The 23,149-nt window shown below is 43.7% G+C and overlaps 1 protein-coding gene and 1 long non-coding RNA gene across 6 annotated transcripts in view; one reads left to right on the top strand and one right to left on the bottom strand.

Moving 5' to 3' along the window:
• Positions 1-1,088, bottom strand: part of NOL4 (nucleolar protein 4) — a 191,096-nt gene extending 190,008 nt beyond the window's left edge. For 2 of the 3 annotated variants that reach the window (XM_050340809.1, XM_050340825.1), the window contains exon 1: positions 429-1,088. In XM_050340809.1, coding sequence (XP_050196766.1) covers positions 429-695 — 267 coding nt within the window. In that variant the 5' untranslated portion in view covers positions 696-1,088. The remainder of the gene's footprint in view (positions 1-428) is intronic. The other variant, XM_050340817.1, reaches the window with a different exon arrangement.
• Positions 489-21,595, top strand: LOC126653285 (uncharacterized). 3 transcript variants are annotated; one of them, XR_007632207.1, is made up of 4 exons: positions 489-635; positions 1,082-2,009; positions 14,575-14,857; positions 15,324-21,595. It is a non-coding gene; the product is annotated as an uncharacterized LOC126653285 (long non-coding RNA). The 3 variants fall into 3 exon arrangements; XR_007632205.1 differs by having other exon boundaries at positions 14,575-21,595; XR_007632206.1 differs by lacking the exons at positions 14,575-14,857; positions 15,324-21,595 and adding an exon at positions 2,118-2,264.
• The last annotated feature ends 1,554 nt before the right edge of the window (positions 21,596-23,149 follow it).

The raw sequence follows: 23,149 nt of genomic DNA, 5'->3' as shown, positions 1-23,149 counted from the left end.
GCGCCTGGCTTTGTGCCAGGCAGGGTACCCCCGTGCGCCATCCATCAGCCCCGCCGGCGGCGGGGGCCGCTGCCCGGGGCGGCGGGGCCCGGCACAATGGCCGGAGCGGCGGCGGCGGCGGGACAATAGCCCACCCAAACCGCGCCGCGGCGGCCCGGGGGAACGGGGGGGACGAGGAGGATGAGGAGGACGAGGAGAAGAACCACACCGACCCGGCGGGGTGCGCCGTGCGCGCGATCGCTTTAAATGAAAGGACCCACAAAGACCTCGGCGGTGTATAATGTGACAGGCAAACGCAACATGGTGATGATGACTTGGGGGAAGAGGGAGGAAGGAGCCAACTGTGGCTGCGGCTCCCCCTGCGCCTCTCGCTCCCGGAGCGGGCTGCAGCGGCCGACATAGAACAAGGAAGACAATTCTCTACTAACCGTGGTTTTGACTGGCACGTACAGCACTTGCTTCCCTCCTCCAGCACCACCACTGACCTCGTCCGAGTTGCCGAGCTGGAAGCCTTTAGATTTGACCCAGAATTTGAATTTGGCATTATCCGTGGAGCTCGACTCGGAGCCGTTCAGGAGCTGGACGATCCGGTCGTATTTTTTACGGGTCACCGTCTTGGTTTTTCCAGAGTCCCCGTAAGTCCTGAGACACCAGTCCTGGAACTGGCGGTACATGTCCCGGTCGCTGCTCTCCATAATCTCCTAGTACACACACGCACACATGCACACGCCGGGGCGCACACACACACACACACACACGGACAGACACACGGACACGCACACGAAGCGGGCCGGGGTGCGGGGCCGGGCCGCCCCGCCGCACTTTGCACCTGTTCACCCAGCGCTCATGAAAAATGCATCCACCTCCGAGCCGGAGCGAAGGAGGTCCCGGTGCAGACAGATCCCAGCGGATTTTTTTTTTCTTTTTTTTTTTTCTTTTTCTTTTTTTTTTTTGTTGTTGTTGTGGTGGTGGTGGTGGTGGTTCGGGGGGGTGGGGGCACCGGGAGGGGAATGGGGGAGGGGGCTAGCAATCAATTCAATAGTGTGGCAATGTTCTCCTTCATTTTTTTTTTTTTTCACAGGAGGCAAAACGGGTCTGGTGGAGGCTCCTCTTATCCTTCCACAGTACGTGATCAGTCTCTTTAATAATTGTGCAAGGCAGGACTATCCCACTGGCTCCAGCAGCGTCTTACCCGGAGAGGGTTCGGTTGGATAAATAATTAAAATCCTATCCCTCAGCTTAGCGAAGAGAAAAGAAAATATTGACTCGGATCCTTCTTCTTTTCCGTACATCAGCTGCACCCAGATTCACCCTGGATAGTGCAGGTGAAGAAAAGAATAAAGAAAAAAAAAAAAAGGGAAAAAGAAGAGAAAAAGCCCACCCTCCTTCGCCCCGGCAGCCCTTGGCTGTCTTCTCCGAAGGCTTTCTGGGTTTTCTGTCTCTGTCCTGGCGGGCTGTGCCTCTCCCCAAAGCCGCCTCGCCGCGCAGGATGGAGGAAGCACTGAAGGGCACACTGGTCTCTTTGCTCCCCCTTTATTCCAAGGCTGGGCGGCTTTGCTTCAGAAATCCCCGCTCCGGGCATGAAGGTACTGGAAAGAAAGTTCTTACCTGCTATTTTCTAAGCCTAATGCATCCAATCCACGTTTAAAGTACGTATTTTTTAATTAAAAAAAAATGGTCTGTGACCATTTCACTTCCTCATATTGAGTCCCACTGAATTTTAATATGCCCTTTTAGGAATTTTCCTCTATTTATTTACTTAGCAATCCCAGCCGACGAAGGAACAAAAAAAAAAAAAAAAAAAAAAGGAAAGAAAGAAAAGCCAGATATATACAAGATAGGCTCGGATATTGGACCAAAGGAGAGATCAGTCCCAGGAGGATGTTGGTACAGGAAAGGAGGCGGCTCTCGTTGCTCTGCCAGTGTAATGATGGTGCTCACACATGTAGGACTCCTCGGGTGCGGGGTATCCTTTGGTCTCTGGGCTAAACTGGCTACAAGGCATTCAAGTAAGTTTGCGTGCGGATGCTGAGCAAAATCCCTCTTTTTAAAGGGGGAAGAAGAAGGAAAAAAAAAAAAAGCAATCCTGATTTTTTTTCCCCCTCCCTCTGCCACAGTTTCAGTTCACGCCGGAGATCTCCGCGCTCTCCCCGGTTTCCCTCGCCGCGTCAAACAGGACACCCCCTCCGCTGGGGGGGGGAAGGCTCCGCTGCGGCGCTTCCTCTCGTCGCCTCTCCGCGGCCGCGCCCGCCCGCGCCTCCGCCATCCAGTGCCCGGCTCCGCGCCCCCGCCCGCAGCCGTGCGGCACCTCCGCGGCCGGGGAGCGCGGCCGGCCCGCGCACGGCTAGGGATGCGCCGGGAGCCCGCTCGGTTCGGCTCGGCTCGGCTGGGCTGGGCTGCGCTGGGCTGGGCTGGGCTCAGGCGGTCCGCTCCGCGCTGCGCTCCGCGCCGGGCTGGCGGCGGCGGCGGCGGCGCACCGGGCCGGGCCCAGCGCCGCTCCGCGCCCCCCCCGCGCCCTGATTGGCCACCGGGACAAAAGTTTCTGTGGCGACGGCGGCGCGGCGCCGTGACGGGCAGCGCTGTCCCATGTCGGGATGCTCCCGCCTCCGCGGCCGCGCACCCGGCCCGGGCCGCCGGGGACGGGGAGGGGGGGATGCGCGGGGGGAAAGAGAGGCGAGGGCAGCGTTTCCATGGTGATGTCTCGGGGCGCAGCCCCCACGCCCCCCGCCGCCTCCCCGCTCGCAGACGGAGCGAGCGGATCAGCTGACACTTCATTAGCTGAGGACCTAATTATTGCTTATTGGAGCAAGAAACGCGCGCAGGGCCTCGGCGGGGGGCTGACGGCCTCCTCGCCCCCGCCGGACATCCTCCCTCTCGGCAGCCTCTTCCCCCGCGCTGCCGGCGGAGCGCAGGAGGAGCGGCGGTACCGCGCACTTTGCGCCGCACCGGCCGGCGGGGCCGCGGCGGGCACGGTGGGGTCCCTGCGGGACACGTGGCCGCTGCCGGGCCGGGCTTTCCCTCGGAAACGGAGAGCGAAGCCCCTCCGCCGCCTCCCCCACGGCTCGGCCCCCGCCTGGCGGAGCGGAGGGGCCGCGATCCCCCGAGCGCCCCCCTCCAGCGCTCCCCGCATGTCCTGCCCAATTGCGGGACTCTCCGCTCGGCCCGCCTCCGCCGAGCAGCCGCGCCTTGGGCCCCGCGGGCGGGGCTCGGCCGAGGCTACCCGTGGCACCGGACCCCGCGCTGCAGCGGTCATTGGGTGGGAGGGGAGCCCAAAATCCGCCGCAGCCCAGCCGCGTGCCCTTTTCGCCTTCCGTGCCCTGACACGAAGGAGGCTGTGGGGTCGCGTGCTGTAGCTCGGGTGTCTTCCGCAGAAATCCCACCTGTGCCTAGGTATCCAGCCATGTGGGGCCTGGAAGGGCCCGGTGCAAAGGCAACCTGTGTGTTTTTCCTGCCCAGGCTTGGGTAGTGGTGAGCACCCTCCACTTTCACCACCTTGGATCCTGCAGGAAAAGGCTGCCATGGGCTGTGGTGCCAGCCGAACTGTTTACACAGAGCCTAGATTTCTAGTGTAAAAGGGGAAGGTTCTAAGAGTGCCAGGAGAAGCCATTCCTCACACTCCCCAGCCAGGACATGCTGGTCCATCAGGCTGGCCCTGTGCAGGAACACCTCAACATGTACCTGTCCTCCCCTCTCTTCTCTCCCCTCTCCTCCACTTTCCCACCTCTCAGCTCCCCTCTCCTCCCAGTCCCATGTTTACTTTTCTGCTTTCTGTCTAGAAACACCACCGCAAACACAGGCAGGCCACGATAGGACTGTTGTTTAAAAGCAGCATCCTGAAGGATGTCTGTGTTGTCAAGACCTTTGCTAGCATCTGTAAAATCTGAGAGGACAAGCTGGCACAACGGGCAGAGAAAAGTAGGATTTAGAGATAACTCAAGGAGGCCTGAGACTTTTTGTTGGCCACAGGGCCCGTAAATTATCTTGGCAGCCCCGTTTTAGTGTTAGAGGAGCTCGGGACTCCCGTCCATCACAGGATCTGGAGGAGAAGCAGTAACAAAGGAACTGCTGTGCAGAAGGGAAGCGAGGGGAACCTCGTTGAACCCTTACCCAGCAGGCTTTATGGGATGTAACATTACTTTAATGTGCCATTAGATCTACATTTAGAAAAAGGGTCATAACGTAGATTGGGCTGCACTGCTAAACAATTCTGTCAGATAATTGTTCTCAGCCCAGCCTCCTGCTGAGGGTCTCAGTAACTTCCGTATCACACTGATACTGTGCTATGCCTGAATCCAAAGCAGGCACACAGAGCATGGTGGGGGAAGGAAGACGTGGCAGAGACAGGAGTTACGGTCCAGACAGTTATAGCATGGATGAGTGAAATGCTTGAAACACGCAGAAGTGGTTTAGTATATCAGAAAATAATTCTATAGCCAGGAGTATCACTTTGGATCATGTAAAGAGCTCTGTACCTTCTCAGCGGAGAAAAATTCCTAAAATTCAATCAAGTTTGGACCATGCTTTAAAAAAAAAAAAAAACCAACAAACAACAACAACAACAACAAAAACAAAACAAAACAAAACAAAAACACAAAAAAACCCACACACACCAAACCAAAACAAACACAGAATTATTAATTATTTTTTCAAACTGTTTAGTGACAGGAGAGAGAATCATAGAATTCTAGAATGGTGTGGTTTGGAAGGGACCTTTAGGATCATCTAGTTCCAACTCCCCTGCCATGGGCAGGAACACCTTCCACTAGACCAGGTTGCTCAGAGCCTCATCCAACCTGGCCTTGAACACCTCCAGGGGTGGGGAGTCCACGACTTCTCTGGGCCACCTGATCCAATGCCTCACCAACCTTATAGTAAAGAATTTCTTCCTAGTATCTAATCTAAACCTACCCTTCTTCAAGTTAAGGCCATTCCCCCTTGTGCTACCATTACATACCCTTGTGAAACAAACATGGATGAAAACCACCTGCTGTGTGAAGTGGGGATGGAGAGTAGAAATTTGAGTAATATTTAACTCATCTGGATTTTTTTCTTTGTTTTACAGTTAAGATTTTTGATTCATGTTGATGAAAGGTATAGATGTTTTATTACTGCTTCCATTAATCATTTGGCTAGAAGTCCTAGGAGCATCCTGGTAGTGCACCCTGCCAGGCAATGGATCAGCACAGGACACAAAAATTATGCTTCCCATAAAGAATTTGTGATCTAAAGAAGGTCAATTGCATGGTACATGATTTCACTTTTATATAAATCTAGAATGCAGATTTTTAATCTCCAGTTTTGGGATCCTCTGAAACTCTGAAATTAGTACTATAAGATTATATTTAAATACAAAAAATTACAGGGGGTTAAGTTCACTCTTCTGGTTTGGGGTTTGCTATTTGGTTTTGGTGGGGTTTTTGTATCTGAATTAACAGGATTTAATAACACAGCTCCTTGCAATGAAAAGGGCTTGCACAGACCCTCCTCCTGTTAAGAGTTCTAATGGCACCCCATTACTCAGCTGAACTTGAACAAATTCCCCTAGCATCCCTGGGGAGAGGGACCGTGTTGATCCTTCGATGCCATGGACTGAAGCTGTTTTGCATTCTGCAGAACTCACTTGCCTTTGCCAGAAAATGAAAGTTTCTCTGCTCTGGTTTGGAGACAGCAAATCTGTGCCTTGCTGGCTTGTTTGCTCTGCAGCCAGCCCGAAACAATACACCACCGACAGATGTGTGAACTTTTCCATTCAGTGGAATGAAGTGTTAGCTGCAAAACAGAGTTTTGGTGATTTGAATTGCCTCATGTGCATCAAGCTGTGAAAGAGGTTTAAAATAAATCATGAATAAGTTACAAATATTGTATTTTTTGAATTATCAGCTCTAACAAGTCCACTGGCAATGGAAAGTGAAGACAGGCAGAATGGGGCCTGATGTCTCTCATTAAAGTTACCAGTGTTTCTAGACAAAATTACAGTCTTGCAGTGACATAGAACTGAGTCTGTGGAAAAAGCTGAGAAGACATTTTCAAGTTTTTAAAACTTGCTGAAAAAAAGAGAGAAGGGTTTTGGCTGAAACCTGTCATGTTACTTCCAATAGAGGTGAGTGTTTAGAAATATGCACCGTATTTCAACCCAGTGCTTGATGTGGAGTTACTGGGTGGCTAAGCCTAGTCTTTGAGGATAAGAATTTTCTGCCTCTTGGGTTTTTTGTTCACTGACATACTAACAAAAAAAATTATTTTGACACTTCTGACTTGCCATGTCCATGAGTTATGATGGAAAGTCCTTTTCTGCGCAGACTGAAAATCTTCTTCCTAAACTGAGAGAAGATGTCCTGAGAAATAAACTGCAACTCCAAATGGTTTGCTTTAAACTGTGTACCTGGTAGGGATTTTCCTCTCTTCTGGAGAGAATTTCAGTGGAAGTCTCTTGTTGGATCCTTTACAGCATGGTGATGGCAGTAACAATGAGCACTGCCAGCCCTAATACTTGTGGATGCAGAAATCAGCGTTCACACACTGCCTGGACTTGTCTGTGCTCTCTTCCTTTGGTCTCGTATATGACAAAGACCCCTGAGTGGTTCAATAATCGGTCACCTGCATTTGGGGAGGTAGGACTCTGCTGTGACACAGCTTCCCTGAGGGGAAAATACTGTTCCACCCACTAATATTACTGGCAAAGGACCATTCTAGAAAACTGTTCTTAAAGATAACTCCAAGGTATTTGCTGCTTAGAAGATCAGAAACTAGGGAGTTGGATACTTGGTGGTACTAATGTGTGAAAACTGCAAGCAAATGAATGTTGCCAATGATTTATCTACTGAGTGAGCTATCATGAAGCAAAGTCTAAACTATTAACTGCTGTTCAATATAAATGCTTTCTACACATTGTCTATTGTTTCCAATGTCGATATTCTTCTCTATTTTTTCAGTAGGTTTTGGTCAGCTACTTCCGACTTTGGAAAATTAGGGGGAGGTAGACCAAGGCAATGACTCAGAGATGGCTTCTAAGAACATACTAGATTGCTAAATCTTTGGGGGAAAGAGGCTGTATGTTTCTAGGTTTATAAAGAAATGAGAGAATGGTGCCATAGTTGTGGTTAGGATCTTGTCACATAGAGTGATGTTGATGATGCTGATGAGAATAGTACTGGAATATATTCCGTCTTTGTTTTTAACAATCTTCTTTTGAGACATCTGAAATCTCTTGGGAAAATACTCAAACTCACTTTCCCTTCCTACAGTTAGAAAAATTCAGACTCAGCTTCATTCTACAAAGCTGCTTTGCCTTAAGTAGCAGTTCTGCAAAACATAACTTCATGTATTTATTTTACTCTATGCTTTATTACTGAGAATATTTGCATGAAAACAGGGTCTTTGTTTAAAAGTTCCTGCTTCTTATTCATCACAGCTCGTTGGGTTGGAAGCGATTACAGTACCATGTACAGAAGGCTCCAATCCCTTCAGAAGAGGAAAATATAAGCAGGAATCGACAAACTTCTAACAATCTAAGCTCTCGTTTTCATGAAAATATCTTCATTCCCTTAGTAATAAAGAAAGGAAAAGGGAATAAATACATGAAGCACCATGAAAAAAAATGTTTCAAATGTCTTAAGGTTTGTATATGGGCACTAAACATTTTTATTTTTTAGTGACATTTTAAATTCAACCTTGCTTGCTTTCATCTTAAAGAAGGTGTGCACAAAGAATGTTTTATCTGTGTGTAGCTTTTTTTTTTTTTTTTTCTAGAGATAGTGTATCTTTTTCAGCTACAGCAACAGTAATACAAACCAGCTACTGGAATACCACCCAGTGTGTTGTCTAAACCAAGCCAGGACTAATAAGGCAGTGCTGAAAAATGCTAGCAGTCTGTCTCTGTTACTGTTCTCAACTTCATTACCATTGGAGGAAGAGGTGACAATTGGAAAATGTTCCAGAAAGTTTTCAGATATGGCTCTACAGCCATCATGTCAAGCACTACTAGACAAAGGGAACACTGGAACAGACTGTGGTTAACCAGGTGCTACCATCCTGCTTACAACAGGAGGAAACTACAGAAGAAGCAAAAATGAAGAAGATAGTTACGTAGTCTGAAATATTTGTCAAAATACAACATTAATCCCTCCTGATAAAAAGTATCATCCAGATTTTACTTTTGTATTTGATTCATACATTTGCATCAGCAGCATGGGGTCCTCCTGCCACTTCACAACATTACAGAGATTGTTAGCTAATGACCAAAACAGAAGAAATGAGTTTCACATCTCATTGTAAATATTACTTCCTTCACTATTTTATTAATTTCAGCTCCTTAACCTAATAGATCTTGCTTCACAGGTGAAATTTGCTCAAAATACTTCCAAGTTTTTTGCCCTGTAGCTTTACTGTAAGCTAGCCATTCTGTTTAAATGAGAACACTGGGCACATTCTGATGTTTTATATATAGGGTCCCAGAATAGTCATTAAAAAAGTGCCCTTTCATAAACTGTGATTACTGGTAGCTTTTGACGTGGTAACATTTAGGCACTGTTTCATTGTCCTGAGTAAAGTTATCATCAAAACACCAAATCAGTGTTGTTAGCATCAACTTTAGGCAGCAGAACAGCGTAAATAGTACCTGCCCTCATGTGACTTTTTACCACTCCCCAAATGAGCTTATCTATTGCACACTCCTTACACTGGTCTCTCTATTCCTGTTAAACTACTGAATAATTTTAACTCAGTTGGGTGCAAATCTCCCACCTTAAAGATCATCTAGTTCCAACTCCCCTGTCATGGGCAGGGACACCTTCTGCTAGACGAGGTTGCCCCATCCAACCTCGCCTTGAACACTTCCGGGAATGGAGCATCCACAATTCTGAACAACCTGTTCCAGTGTCTCACCACCCTCACAGTAAAGAGTTTCTTCTTAATATCTAATCTAAACCCTCTTTCAGTTTGAAGCCATCACCTCTTCTCTTATCACCACATGCCCTTGTAAACCTCCCTCTACAGCTCTCTTGCTGTGCCCTTTTATGTTCTGGAACACTGCTATAACATCTCCCTGGAGCCTTCTCCTCTCCAGGCTGAACAACCTCAACTCTCTCAGCCTGTTTTCATAGGAGAGGGTGCTTCATTCCTCTAATCATCTTCATGGGAAACAGGATCAAATGCTTTGCACGAGTCCAGGTAGATGATGTCAATAATTTATGGCAAGTAAAATTGGTTCAGACCTCAGAAGCAATTTTGGTTTGGTTTGCAGGGTTTTCCTGGGTGGTTGGATTGGTTTCTTTGTTGGTCTGCTACTTGACTGGGTTATTCCTCACCCCTCAGGAGTGAGGAGAGGAACCCTGAACAAGGATGGTCCCTGTGGGACCCTGCAGGACCCCACCTGTAGGGCAGTGGGACACTGCCACAAATTAGGTGGAGAATTTTAAGGTATATGTAGAAATGCCCAGCATAGAGAGCTGGAGATAGTTGTCATTGTGTGCTGCAAATCTCCCATCTTGGGAATACAGGCCTGGAGGGGATCTCCTCATGGGTCCCACCTCCTGTAAGTACCTTGGAACTTTTAGTCAAGGATGGTCTACAAAACACCTGTTTCATATTTCCCACGTGCCCTAAGGCTCTCTCAGCCTTTTCAGATTGTCAGTCCAGATTGACCCTTTCAGTTGTCAATCTGAAAACATGCAGAAAGAAAACAAATCTGCAATAGTTTCCAGCAACAGGAAACTAGTTGTGGTGCTCTGATTTCTAACTGTGTGTGCCCTTCTGCAAGCAGAGCATCAGGGAGTCACTGAGATGACAGCACTCAGGAATCACACAAGGTATGAGCCAAGGACTGTCCCTGTGTGTCCCTCTGGAGATCTGCCAGAATCACGGCATTTATCCATATCAAGACCTTGTGGATAATTTGCTGTTAGAAGCAGGTTTATTTAGACCTCAGCGTGCCTGTATGTTTCCTTAATCCCACACTTGTGTAACTCAGAAAAAAAGGCACAATCTTAGGACAGTGAGGTTTTAAAAGGAGCCAGACATCACCATGATCACTCTGCCCAGGCACTCATTTGATACAGTCCCTCACTCTGAGCTGGGATATGGAAAGAGAGATAGAGATGGAGCACAAGTCAGCACAAATTGTTTCAGGAAAGTAGTGGCATTTCTCCACCAGCTGTCCCAAACATTTAATGTCCACTCTCTGGAATATAAAGCAATGCAAAAGTGTCTTTAGCAAAAATTATCCTGGTGCCTTATCTTTTGGATGCTTAAAAGTCTCCAAGGTTACCTCTGAGGCTTGTCCATTGCTGTTAAAGCCCAAGGGATTCATCTGAACCAGCATGTTCTCTTATGTAATTATGATTTTTCTCCTTCCAAGAGGAAAAGACCATTTGAGAAGAAGAATTAAAAAAAGACCCCATTGGATAATGCTTAAAGGCTCTGAAACAGAAAAAGAACCTTAGTGAAGAACCTAAATAGTGACAGCAGTATGCCTGAAATGTGAAGGATTGCATGAATATTTCTATTTATGACCACTAGCCTATAGAGAACAATGCTGCCTTAGCAAAGTCCTCACTCTTTTTAACATATACTGAACTTTGCAGCGTTAAGCTATATATATTTTCATACATTTCTGACTGAACTTTGTATAATGGTTCTTATGAAAGAAAGTAAAACTGGAGGTCTTTGTACTTCCCACAGCTGTTTTTCAAGCCAGAGCTGTACTTTGTTTTCTGAAATTGATATCCCCATTCAAACAAATATGTGATAAAAAATGTGTTCATGTGTGAAAAAGCCATATGCAGTGCTGAAATTCTGGCCAACTCGTTATACAGATACTACATGCTAGAGAAATGATGACTCAGTAGAAGAGTTTTACTCATCCTGTAACACGCTCAACTTCACAAGCAACACCTTGCCTTCACTACTCTTACTCCTGCCAGGGATCGGGGAGCTAGAGATGTGCATGGCCGTAGGCAGGGTAGCTTAGGAAGCTGTTCTGCTGTTTCTCCTGTGGGTTTGGTTTGATTTTAAATGAGATACATAGTTTGTCTGTAGGACCCAGTACAGCCATGGTGCTTCTCAGTCTCTGAAGGGAAGGAAGAGGCCATTTTGGCCTTTGCCTCCAAACTTGCAAGACTCCCTGCTCTATAATCCCCTACTACCTTGTGTTTAGTGTAGGCATATTAGTGAATTTCTATTCGATGCATTCATTTTGCTAATTAAACAGAGCAGAGAGAAAAAGGACATAGGCTAGACTGAAACTTGTTCATCGTACATGAGCTCATGATGGCTGGCCCAATTGTTCACCTTTTTTTTTCTATCATTTGTATTTACACATCTGGATTCATGACAGAGGTGACCCCGTAGCCCATCCCTTGCTACAGCCCTCTGACAATTAATTGAAATACTATAAATCTGTCTGTAGATGCAGGATCCTTAGAAAACAACAGGTTTCCAAACACACTGCAGGAAATAATCATGGTCTACTCCAGTGTTGTGACTGGACTATGTCTAGCTCAGAGGGTCCCAAAATAAGAAGGACGTGTCCCCGCCTGTGGCAGAAGGTTGGAACTAGACGATCTTTAAGGTCCCTTCCAACCTAAACCATTCTGTGATTCTGTGAAGACAAACTGTATCACTTTTGTTTTCCAAACCTTCCCAAAGCACAGATACAGCACAAGAAGTTCTCTCATTTTAAGCCCATTTTAAAGGGTGAGCTTGAAATATATTCAAAGGACAACTAAAGGTAAAACACTTTTCTAGATATCTCTCTCTATATATGTTTCTCTGGTATTGATGTGTGTCCTGGCCATGGTAGATACCATTCCCAAAGAGGAAAAGAGACACATCCAGAAAGTGTTGTAGGGAAACAAAAAAAAAAAAAAATCAAAAAAAAAAATCCAAATTTTGTCTGGGAAACAAAGCAGCAGTCACAGGTCTTGAAGTACACATGAAAAATAGTCTATTGAAGTGGTTGCTGCATTTTGTTCTCTGTACCATGTCTGAGGCACAGTTTACTGCATCTAGAGAGGCAGTTGGCATGTTCCCCTTCTTCAAAGAAATCCAAAGAAATCCTGCCAGAACACACCTGCTTCAGACTGAGCATAACTATGCTTAGGATCTCCAGACTCACTTCAGGGCTGGGGTCTAAACAATTATAATATTGGGGTGTAGTCCATATGGAGAAAAGAAAGAAGGGAAAGGGAAAGGAAAAGGGAAAGGGAAAGGGAAAGGGAAAGGGAAAGGGAAAGGGAAAGAAAAGAAAAGAAAGAAAAGAAAAGAAGAAAAGAAAAAGAAAGAAAAGAAAAGAAAAGAAAAGAAAAGAAAAAAGAAAAGAAAAGAAAAGAAAAGAAAAGAAAAGAGAAGAGAAGAGAAGAGAAGAGAAGAGAAGAGAAGAGAAGAGAAGAGAAGAGAAGAGAAGAGAAGAGAAGAGAAGAGAAGAAAAGAAAAGAAAAGAAAAGAAAAGAAAAGAAAAGAAAAGAAAAAAGAAAAGAAAAGAAAAGAAAAGAAAAGAAAAGAAAAGAAAAGAAAAGAAAAGAAAAGAAAAGAAAAGAAAAGAAAAGAAAAGAAAAGAAAGAAGAAAGAAAAGAAAAATACAAGGTTGTGACTCAAAGGGTCAGTGCCCTGTATCTGCTGCAAGATTTCTCAGAGTAAAACTGTGTTGCCTCTGTATTGGCAGAGGTGCAGTTGTATTTGCTTCTAGGGTCTGGTGTTGGGAACTGGTGGCCAACAGAGGGGTTCAGAGGAGGGCTACAAGAGGGGAAGGTACGTCTTTCAATGAGAAGCTCAAGTATATCAATCTGTTTAGTTTAACAAAGACAAGGTTAAGGGGAGAGTTGGATATAATTTATAAATTTCCTGTCTCCCTGTAGAAATAGAGGAGTAGAAATTCAATAATATATGGCATTTCATTCAAGTGAAAAGAAGTCTGACAGGAACCAGTGAAATTTGAAACTAGACACATTTTAGCATGGAAGGTAATTAATTATTAGAACAATTTACCAAGGATTGTAATGGATTCTTCCTCACTAGGCATTTTGAAATTGGAAATGATTGATTTTTTCAGAGAAATTGTTCCTCTTGTTACTACAGGAGTTAATTCAAGAAAGTCCTATGGCCTGTGTAATACAGGGAAAATATAGATGATCAAAAATAGTAGCTAGTGCAGAGCTGCCTATGTCCTATATTCTCCTACCGTAACTTGTAAGTATGGTTCAAACATTTTTCCCTTTATTTATGTTTGCTTGTGAAATTTACAGTAAAGGACTATAAAATGAAATACATGCTTGTTGTGTGGGTGGGACATTTTCTCTGGCGTATGGATTCAGAGGTTTTAAAGGTGGGAAACTACTAATTGTCTGGCCTGAGTACCTCCAGCACAGAGCACTGCGTTTCATCCCACTATTCCTCCACCACCTGAGGACCTGATGTCTAATTGATAATATGAAACTTGGGGGAGTGGCTGATGCACCTGAAGGCTGTGCTGCCATTCAGTGGGACCATGATAGGCTGGAGAGTTGGGCAGAGGGAAACCTTATGAGGTTCAACAAGGACAAGTGTAGGGTCCTGCACCTGGAGAGGAATAATCCCAAGTACCGGAACAGGTTGAGGAGTGACCTACTAGAAAGTAGTTCTGCAGAGAACTGGGAGTCTTGGAGGATGACAAGTTGACCATGAGCCGGCAGTGTGTCCTTACAACCAGGAGGGCCAATGGTATCCGGAGGTAAATCAGAAAGAGTGTGGCCAGCAGGTTGAGAGAGGTGATCTTCCCCCTCTATGCACCCCTGATGAGGCCACATCTGGAATACTGTATTCAATTCTGGGCTCCTCAGTACAAGAAAGGCAAGGAGCTACTGGGTCCAGCAGAGGGCTACGAAGATGATAAGTATTCTGGAGCGTCTCTCTTATAAGGAGACACTGCAGGAGCTGGGTGTGTTTAGTCTAGAGAAGACTGAGAGGGGATCTCATTAATGCATATAAATATCCCAAAGGAGATGGCAAGAGGATGGTGCCGGACTCTTTTCAGTGGTGCCCAGTGACAGGACAAGGAGCAATGGTTGTAAACTAAAATACAAGAAGCTCCACCTCAACTGAGGAAGAACTTCTTTACATTCAGGGTGGCAGAGCACTGAAACAGGATGCTTAGGGAGGTCATGGAGTCTCCCTCTTTGGAGACATTCAAAACCCACCTGAAAACATTCCTGTGTTACCTGCTCTAGGTGACCTCGCCTAGTCAGAGGAGTTGGACTGGGTGGTCTTCAGAGGCCCCTTCCAATCCTAACTATCCTATAATTCTGTGATTCTGTAATTGACAGCAGCCATTTCCAAAAGGCATATGGGTTATAGTTTGCCATGAGGGTGCAGGAGAAAGTGGGATGCCTTGTCCATCTCAGCGGAATATGAGCTCCTGATTTTTCCAGGCTCTTTTGTAAATTACACCCCAGCCAAAATTCAGAGAATTAGATTCCGCTGTTGCTTAATTCAACCTTGAATTTCAGTGAATTGCACTGGATGAGCCAAAATGATGCTGCATTTGCCACACTAAAAATATCCAAAATTATTAATTAATAGTTCTCCATGGATTTTGTTTTGCAGAATTAAATATAAAGGAAGACAACACTGGACCTCTATGAACAGGATCTCTCTATTCCTGATCACCTTTCACTGAGGAGTATTAAATAAAAAGGAAAAAATCTACTTTAAAGCAGGCAGAGATTTTTTTTTCAGTACATGTCCAAGATCTTCCCAGCCACTGCATCAAACTGTACTGTCTAAACACAGCAGAGTGTCTGTCTCTGAACAGTGCTCAATGCAAATGTTACTTGACCTAGAAAATTACTGCTCATGAGGAAAGGAGAACCCTTTCGACATTTTGATGGTAAGTCATGGAGACCAACTATACAGAGAACTGTAAATAAACATTGACTTCAAAGTGTAGCTCTGGGCAGTTCTTTATAGTTCATCTGAAGCCATTACAACATTCATAGCTATATAAAAGAGCCAAGATAGAGGAGGGAGTGTCCTTTGTTACAGGTGGAAAAAAATGAATATAACAGTTTTTGTAATCGAAGAGGTTAGTTACTTTTACCTGCAAACTTTGTGTCTTTGAACTGCCACAGCTACAATGCTGCCACTCTATCTCCAAAAACATTATTGTTAGTAGGACTGTTTTTACATAAAGAACAGAATACATGAGAAATAAATCAAAAGCAATGATCATATCTAGTGAAATGTGCACTTTAAAGCATATTGAGAAAATATTTGTTTGATATTCTCACAGTTTTGCTTCTTTTTTTTTTTATTAAATTAGATTGTATAAAAAATAATGCCATTTCTCTCTCCAGTAGGTCTGCATGAAAACAGCAGTCAAAAAATGAGCTTAAAGAATCCACGGGTTGAACTATTCATGTCAGTTTATTACTTAACAGAATATATCCTTTTATGAATTTTATCCATGATCAAGTTGAATCCATTTGCTATAATCATGCACCATCCCTTTGTGAAGAAGAACGAACCCATAACGGTTTTTTTAACTTCATATCAAAATATAATAAAGACAATATATAAAAAAACCCAATCTCTCATTTTAACTGAACAAAAATAAGGGAAGAGGAGCTAGATACTGGGTATCACTTTAATTTTTCATGAAAGTTAGGTGACATCAACGCTCAAACAGAAAGCAAAACTAATCCCTTCCCACCTTCCTTCTGAAGCCCAAAACAGTCACTCATTTACTTAATGACTGTAATGTAGAGCTACACTTGGACTAGCATGTTAAACACCTGAACAAGAGTCAGCTTGCACAGAGAATGAATGATTCAGATATCAGTGATCTGACTACTGCTGATGTGCATTAACAGCAGAGATTAGTCAGTCAGCTGTCTGCAAGTTTCGGGTGGCAAAATGAGCAATAAGTGGTGATGCATTGTAAGGCATTAGAGATTTTTGGAGGATGAGGGAGAAGGAGGGAAAATTGCTGCTATCCACAGTATGATTTAACAAGTAATGGCGACTTGGGAAGAATAAAAAGAAGACACTCAGATCCTCACGTATTTGCAATATTTGATCAATTAGGTGATTAGAAAGTGAGCCCAGGTCAGGGTGGCATTGGTGAGATTATACTTTTGAACTCACGTTCTGCAGAATTTTGATCAGGACATACACAACAACCTGACTTCTTGTATTTCTCTTGTTGAATTTTTTTTTGTAGTGATCCTAAACATTTAGTTAGAAATTTTGCTAGTAGCAAGGAACAACTGTCCGTTTGAGAGGGGTGCTCAATGCAGTGAGCACAGTCTGGACATTCAAGATAAACTCTCTCAGAACCCTGCAGTTAGTGGAAAAAACCCATTGCTGCAGGCCAATACTGACACATCCCTGCTAGGCTGGGCTCTGGCACTGCCAACATACAAATGTTTCACACTTAACTTTTAAAAACAGCTTCTTATATGGGAATTTTGCAATCAAACCCCCTCACCCCAGAAGCCTGCTCCAGTTTCTAATGTGAATCACTGTTGCTAGACAAACCTACACTTCAGGTTTATTGATACTGTGTGAGAAGTGTACTGGGCATAAGGGATTTACCTATTCTGAGACCTCCACCCCCACTGTAATACCTGTTTTGGGAACTGGATTGCTGCTAGCAAATATGGGTAAAAATAATTTATTGTACAACAAAATTTCTCAAGGGAATGCTATGTCTGGCTGCTTTACATAGGCTCTGAAAAATCATTTTGAAATGACACAGTGATAAAATGTAAAAATCACATTTAGCTTGCACCTGAAGTCTAAACATAGGTCCAAAGCTAAGGTCACGCCTAACAGGAGGCACTGCCATGTCCCTGAGGCATTGGGATGGCCGAAGCTACCTGCTCTTAGAAGTAGCTTCTAAGAGCCCACAGTGGGATAACTGACTTCGTCTCCTCATCATGAGTCTTTTGACATGATGGAATGATATGGACAACTTCTCCAGACTTTTGAATAAATGACATCTTGCCTGAAATATCGGCATGTACTCTTCAGAGGTCTTGCTGTGAAGGAGGGAGGTTTTAATGAGTGGGCAGCATCAAGTCAGGCCACTTTCTCCTGGCTTTTTTCTAATTGCTGCCAGCCTCAACTAGAGATGGGTGTAATGAACCTGGTGCTGGAGGACTTCGTGGCCTGGTCCACCCCTGCAGCTTCCCAGCAGAACAGGCCAGAGAGGCACAGATGCACCTTCTTGGAGGGGACAGGGAGGAAGATCACACTCTGCCACCCACAACCTGCTGGAAGACCCACTGCAGAGCGGGCAGGCTGCAGCCACTCCCACTCCCAAGGCCAGTGACATTGTCATTCCCTGCCCCAAGCCTGGTGAAGTGCTAACACAGCATTTTCCAACCCAGAGATCAGGCCCTCTGAAGACCAGGCACATCTGGAAAGATGCTCAACAGCAGTGCAGAAGAGCAGGGAGTGAGAAGAGACCTCTGCTGCAGTTCCCTGCTTTGAAGGGGCAGAGGTGGGACTGGGGGAGAAGCAGCAGATGGGAAGTGCCCAGCCACTGCATGCTTCACCCTTCCCATCCCCTTGTCCCATGCTTCTGCTTTTTGCTACTTCTCTACTTGTTGTTTTTTTTCAGTACACTTCCAAGTATTTGTTTTGTGAATAACAACAGAGGTACAGTTATATTTATCAGCAGAGGTGATTACTTTAGAAGCCCAAACTGAGCACTGAAAACTTAAAAAGCTTTAATTTGCCCATTCCTATAGATAACCATTTTCAAAGAAATTACCTCCTTGAAAGCAACAGCTTCTTTGTGACAATAATGCTGTCGTGTAGGAGGGCACGTTTACAACTCAGACACAAGTGGAAACATTTCTTGTACTGTTCAAACCAAAACACAATCACAGTTTTTAAGAAGGAAAAAGCCACTTTCTCCTCTCATCCATTATTCTGTATAACACAAGTCACATAATTTCATCTGTTTTCTTAGTATCCTGCAACTCTCAAAGTATGTTGTGCTTAGGAAGATGGATATTTTCCAGACATTTGAAAAAAAAAACCACCTCATCTGGTCACGTTAGATGGGGCTTTCAGATGACAGGTTTAGCCTCTACCTGTAATTAATCAGCTGTCTCCCACCTGATGAGATAAGGCTAACAAGCAGCTTACTTAATGGAGGGAGCCTGCTGTGGCTGAAGAGACTGGGTCATGTTAAGGATAAGGTTCTGTTATGCAAAACTGGGTGATCTGCCTGCTATCTAGGTGATGGTAGAGAGCTGAAAGGAGTCAGGTGGTAAGATTTGGCTTACCTATTTTACCTGGCTTTGAGTTATGCTCTTGACTGATTTAGTCCCTTTGGGAAGAGTCTTGGAAAGCACTGCCTGTACTCAATTCAGCTAGCTGGTCTGCCAGCCTGCTCAAGGGAAACGGAGGACTGAGGAGATGCTTGTGAGTGGAAAATGTTCATCTGATGCAAAGGTTATTTTACTACAGTAATCCATGCTGACCTGTGTGAGAGATTTGATTGTGGTGCATGTCCATTGGCTTTTAACAGCAATTGTGCGATTTCGTACAGTATTTTATCTATATTTCTGTCCTTGAGCTATGTTGCAACTGTAAATGCTAATGAGGAATGTGGAGAGTTTCCCACCACACAATGCAGAGCTCTGTAGAGGATGGTCAAGGCCTAAAAAATTAGACAGCATGTTAACCTCTTCTACAGGAGTTCTTTTAATTCACTAGTGAAAGCATCTGTACCATAAGGGACTTCAGATCTTGCTAGAGCTTCCCTTAAAGCCTTGCAGTACCAGGTGCTGCACACAAATTGATTTGGTAACTCCCTCTAACCAAGTTCTTACCATCTGTCATTGCAGTGCTCAAATGGGTCTCTCGATCTGGCAGTACGAATGCTCAGATCTCAGAGAGACTTATGCAGGAACACTGCCCTATTTGTAGTCCAGGCAAAGATCCAAAAAAAAAAAAAAAAAAAAAGATCTGGGTACCAGAGTGTAAATCAGGCAGAACTTAAAAGGCACAAAACCAGTTTGTCATCTTTTACTTTTATTTGCCATCAAAACCCTACTGTGGTGTGTATGGGTATAGTACTGTGGTTCTCTTTCAGTTAACGGCTCAAAAACGCCTGGAGGCCAGCTCCCTTCCCTGTGAATGAGTGCCTGCACTACACTAGATGGCACTGCTTAATACTCACGTTTTTGTCTTGTCTCTGCTATGACGGTTCCCTGGATTTGGAGCATCCTGTAGCTGCAACTTCAGACAGTGCTCTGTGTTGCTGGTGATGGGATGGACTGCAAGGAGGTACTGGGAGCAGTCGTGTAACAAGGTAGTAGCAACAGTCATCAGAATCACATTCTGAGTTCATCTCTTTACCCTAATAAATAGGTAAAGCAGAGTCTTTTAGAGATTACACACAAATTAAGACTGAATTCTGATGTTATCTTTTACTCTTGCTAACATCCCTCATCTCCTTCCTTTCATGACTGGAATAAAAAGCATGGGTAAAATTCCTGCAGACATCAGGCCTCTTAGAAAGCAGGAAATCGGAGTGATAATACAACTGTTAGATACTGATCAATAAATATCGGGAGAGGACAAGCTGTAAAGTAACAAGTCTGCTCTCATCAGTAGCCTGTAGATTTGGCAGTAAACAAATGTGTTTGTTTTCAGAATAGTGTTCAGCTGATTCAGAAATCTGATTCTTGCAAGGAGGGGCTGAACAACGTTTAGGATTGCTGTTGAACAATACTATGTTGTGCCCTTCACTCACTATTAAATTGCTGAATACACCTAAAATGTGAAAGCATCAAGTCCCACCAGTATTTTATGCGCTTTTTGAAAGATGATGCATGCTTACAGAAGTCAAGCATCAAATGTCACGACTAATGTATGGCTGTTTCATAACTTCAAAATGTGTTGTGAAAGGAGCTACTAGTTGAAGTACTGACTTCCTCCAAGAGTAAGCAGAGAGGTAAGTGCTCTTAACCTAAGTTAGATACTTTGAAGTCAGCTGGGCCTAGAATATTACAAACTGACTAAAGTTTTAGTAGAATACAACAGTTACTTCTGAAGGTGGGTAAAGTTCTGGAAAAGGGTAAAGGGGATAGGTCTCTCGGGAAAAAGATGGGAAAAGCAGAGGATTTTGGTCATTGTAGGTTGGCCAGTCTGATCCAGTTCCCAGAAGGAGAACACATAAAAAGACTGGCTAAGTAACAGGGGGAATGGCAAAGAAATAAGTAACAGCCTGTGGATATGCCACCTTACTTTCTCTTACACTGAAATGGATCTTTTAGTTGATTTGAAGCATCAGGGACATCTTGGCTGTTTTTATGATGATTCGTTTGGTTTCTGACTTGGACGGTGGAAGTGGGAATTAAATCTGAAGATTACTGCAGGTGGGAGGGCATGCAAATGCACACAAGGGTTACTTAGAATTTAAAAGATCTGGAAAAATGGATTAAAAATACTGGGTGAGATTCAATAAAGATAAATAAGATGCAATAGTTTGTTAGTTGATTATTCCTCCCCAATAGAGGATGAAAAATAAATGGTTAGGTTGCATTTTTTCAGAAAAGGGTCTTGGGAGTATATTAATCATAAATCATAGCTGTGCTCTTGCCAGCACACCCCCTGTGTCTCATAAGAGTGGGAGATACAGACAGAAATATAGATTGCAAGACACGGGGAAAGATCCTTTTTCCACCCATCATTGATCAAGCCTCAGCTGGAGAACTGTGACTGGTTTTGGATATTATACTTGAAGAGCAATGTGGCACACTTGGAGAGCATCCAGAGAAGAATAACATGTTCTCTTTAGTAAAGAACATAACTTACAAATAAATTATTTCTAAAAAAACTGCCTAGATTAGGAAAGAAAAATCTGGGAGTGGAAAAAAAAGAATTATCAAAATTTTCAAGAATATAGATGCTGTTTCAGAGAGGAAGAGGCTCTCTCCAAACATGGTGAATAAGAGCTATGGCTTTAAATTTGTTCAAGGAATATTGGGGTTTGACATGAAAAAATCTTGCAGATATTGTTATTCCTGTCTTGAAACAGAGAGAGGGACTAGGTAATCCCTTTCTGCCCTGTTTTTCTGTCATGATAGTAATTTCATAGTAATTAATACTAACAATTTCATTTTTAAGGATACAGCTGTGCCACTCCAGATCCTGCATCTGGTAAGCTGGCAAGGCTGATGCTGTATTTTTAGACCCTAACCTTGAATTGTATTGGTGTTTAAACAATGTTCTCTTTTATTTTCCTTTCGGTCACGCTGAATTGCTCATCTGAAATAAAAAACATGGATGTGACTATGTTTCCAAGACTTCCCCACTGAATGTTATACATACTTCTTTTTTTACACTCGTAACCCAGATTACAAAATATAGTAAAAGGAAGAAAATAATAATATTTCAAATATGATCATTTATATCTTGGGGTTTTGTCCCAGTGGCTCAGTAAGTAGTAGGTTTAGACTAAGCCTTTTAGCATGGCTACAAACCAAGCCCTATATATATATATATATAGGGAGGGGACCTTGTGGGTCCCTTCCAATTCAGAATGTTCTGTGATTTTGTGATTCTGTGAAAGGAGCGGGGGATGCTGGTCACCAGCAGCGTGCCCAGGCAGCCAAGAAGACCAATGGCATCTTGCCTTCTATAAGAAATATTGTAGCCAGCAGGACCAGTGGTTGTTGCAGAGTGGTGATTGTCCCTCTGTGCTCAACACTGGTAAGGCCACATCACAAGTCCTGTGTCCAGTTCTGGGCCTCCGACTTCAGAAGAAACATTGAGCTACTGGAGCGTGTCCAAGCATTGGAACAGCTGTCCAGGAAAGTGGTGGAGTCACCACCCTGGAGGTATTTAAAAGACTTGTGGATGTGGCACTTAGGGACATGGATTAGTGGTGGGCTTGGCAGTGCTGGGTTAACAGTTGATCTCAATGATCTTAAAGGTAATTTCCAATCTAAATGATTTTATGGTTCTATGGCATGATGCAGCAAACAACTGCAGAAAGAAGTCACTTGATATAGAAGGGTGTGTCAAAAGAGTATCAGATTTCTGTCAGGTATTTAATTTTGCCAACATTGAAATGGAACATAAAATGTCATGTTTCTTCATCAAACCCTGGCAAAGGAGATAAAACAGGGAGACATCATTAAGACAGGAAAAGTTTTCATCCTTTTTTTTTCAGCAAACAAAAGGACTTTCCTATAATGCAGTCTTTTTCTCTGATAAAAATGTTGATTTTTGAAATGTTAACTCTCAGTGATGTGATGAAACTGCAGAAAAATTGGATATTAATATATATCCAGTGTTTTAGGAGGGTTTTGCAAACTAGCACTTTAGTAAGAAATATGAGTGTATACTTTGGGAGTCTTGTGTTAGAAAAAGGACTCATGCTCTGTTTTCAAAGCTTACTTCTGTCACACTTGTAAAGTGCTGTGGAATTTATGCACAGTGTCAAATATAGAATTGGAAAGAGTATTTTTCTTATGTAAGCATTGTAGGGCAGATGACAGAAGCCTGCTAAACCTTAATTTGAAGCTCAGGTACAAATAAATTTTAACTTTACAATATAAAGTTTTATAGGTGGATTTAAAAATGTATGTTTTACCTAGAATTAAATCTTATTTTACACAATAAATTGAGACATAACTGATTGTATTTGAAGATGGTAGGAATGTACACTTAAAAGCAAAGTATTCTAAGGAAATCATGTACCCCTAAAAGTAATGATAAAAAGAAAATATTTTGCCCTTCATGTCACTGTCCTTCATTTCTGCATAAAAAAAAATTATTTCAGTATGTATAATAAGGAGGATGGAGTGGATACCTCATAGGTCCTTCCTTTCTTCTGCTTACCTTGACCCTTGTTCTTCTTTCTTTTGGGTTCCTTTACATGAGTGCCCCAACTTTGTCTCATCGGGTAAGTCCTGGGCCTGGAAGAGGGTTGGACTAGATGAGAGGACAGCTAGATGCTAGCCACTAAATTTGCCAAAGAGCCCTAAGCCTATAACCTCCCTGTGTTTTTCTAATCCTGTTAGATGTTTACCTACTTAAATAGATGTTCAAAATCTCTCTATAAATTACTTACAGGTGTAAATCCCATTCAAAATCAATAGCAATTTTTTTTTGCCTAAGTGATCAATTTTAAAATCCTACCCATATCTTTAGT

Source organism: Myiozetetes cayanensis, unplaced genomic scaffold (assembly GCF_022539395.1).
Source record: "Myiozetetes cayanensis isolate MyiCay16 unplaced genomic scaffold, myiCay2020 scf1, whole genome shotgun sequence".
NCBI classification, from domain to species: Eukaryota; Metazoa; Chordata; class Aves; order Passeriformes; family Tyrannidae; genus Myiozetetes; species Myiozetetes cayanensis.
Note: the sequence above shows the minus strand (reverse complement) of the source record. Positions and strands in the feature narration are given on the sequence as shown.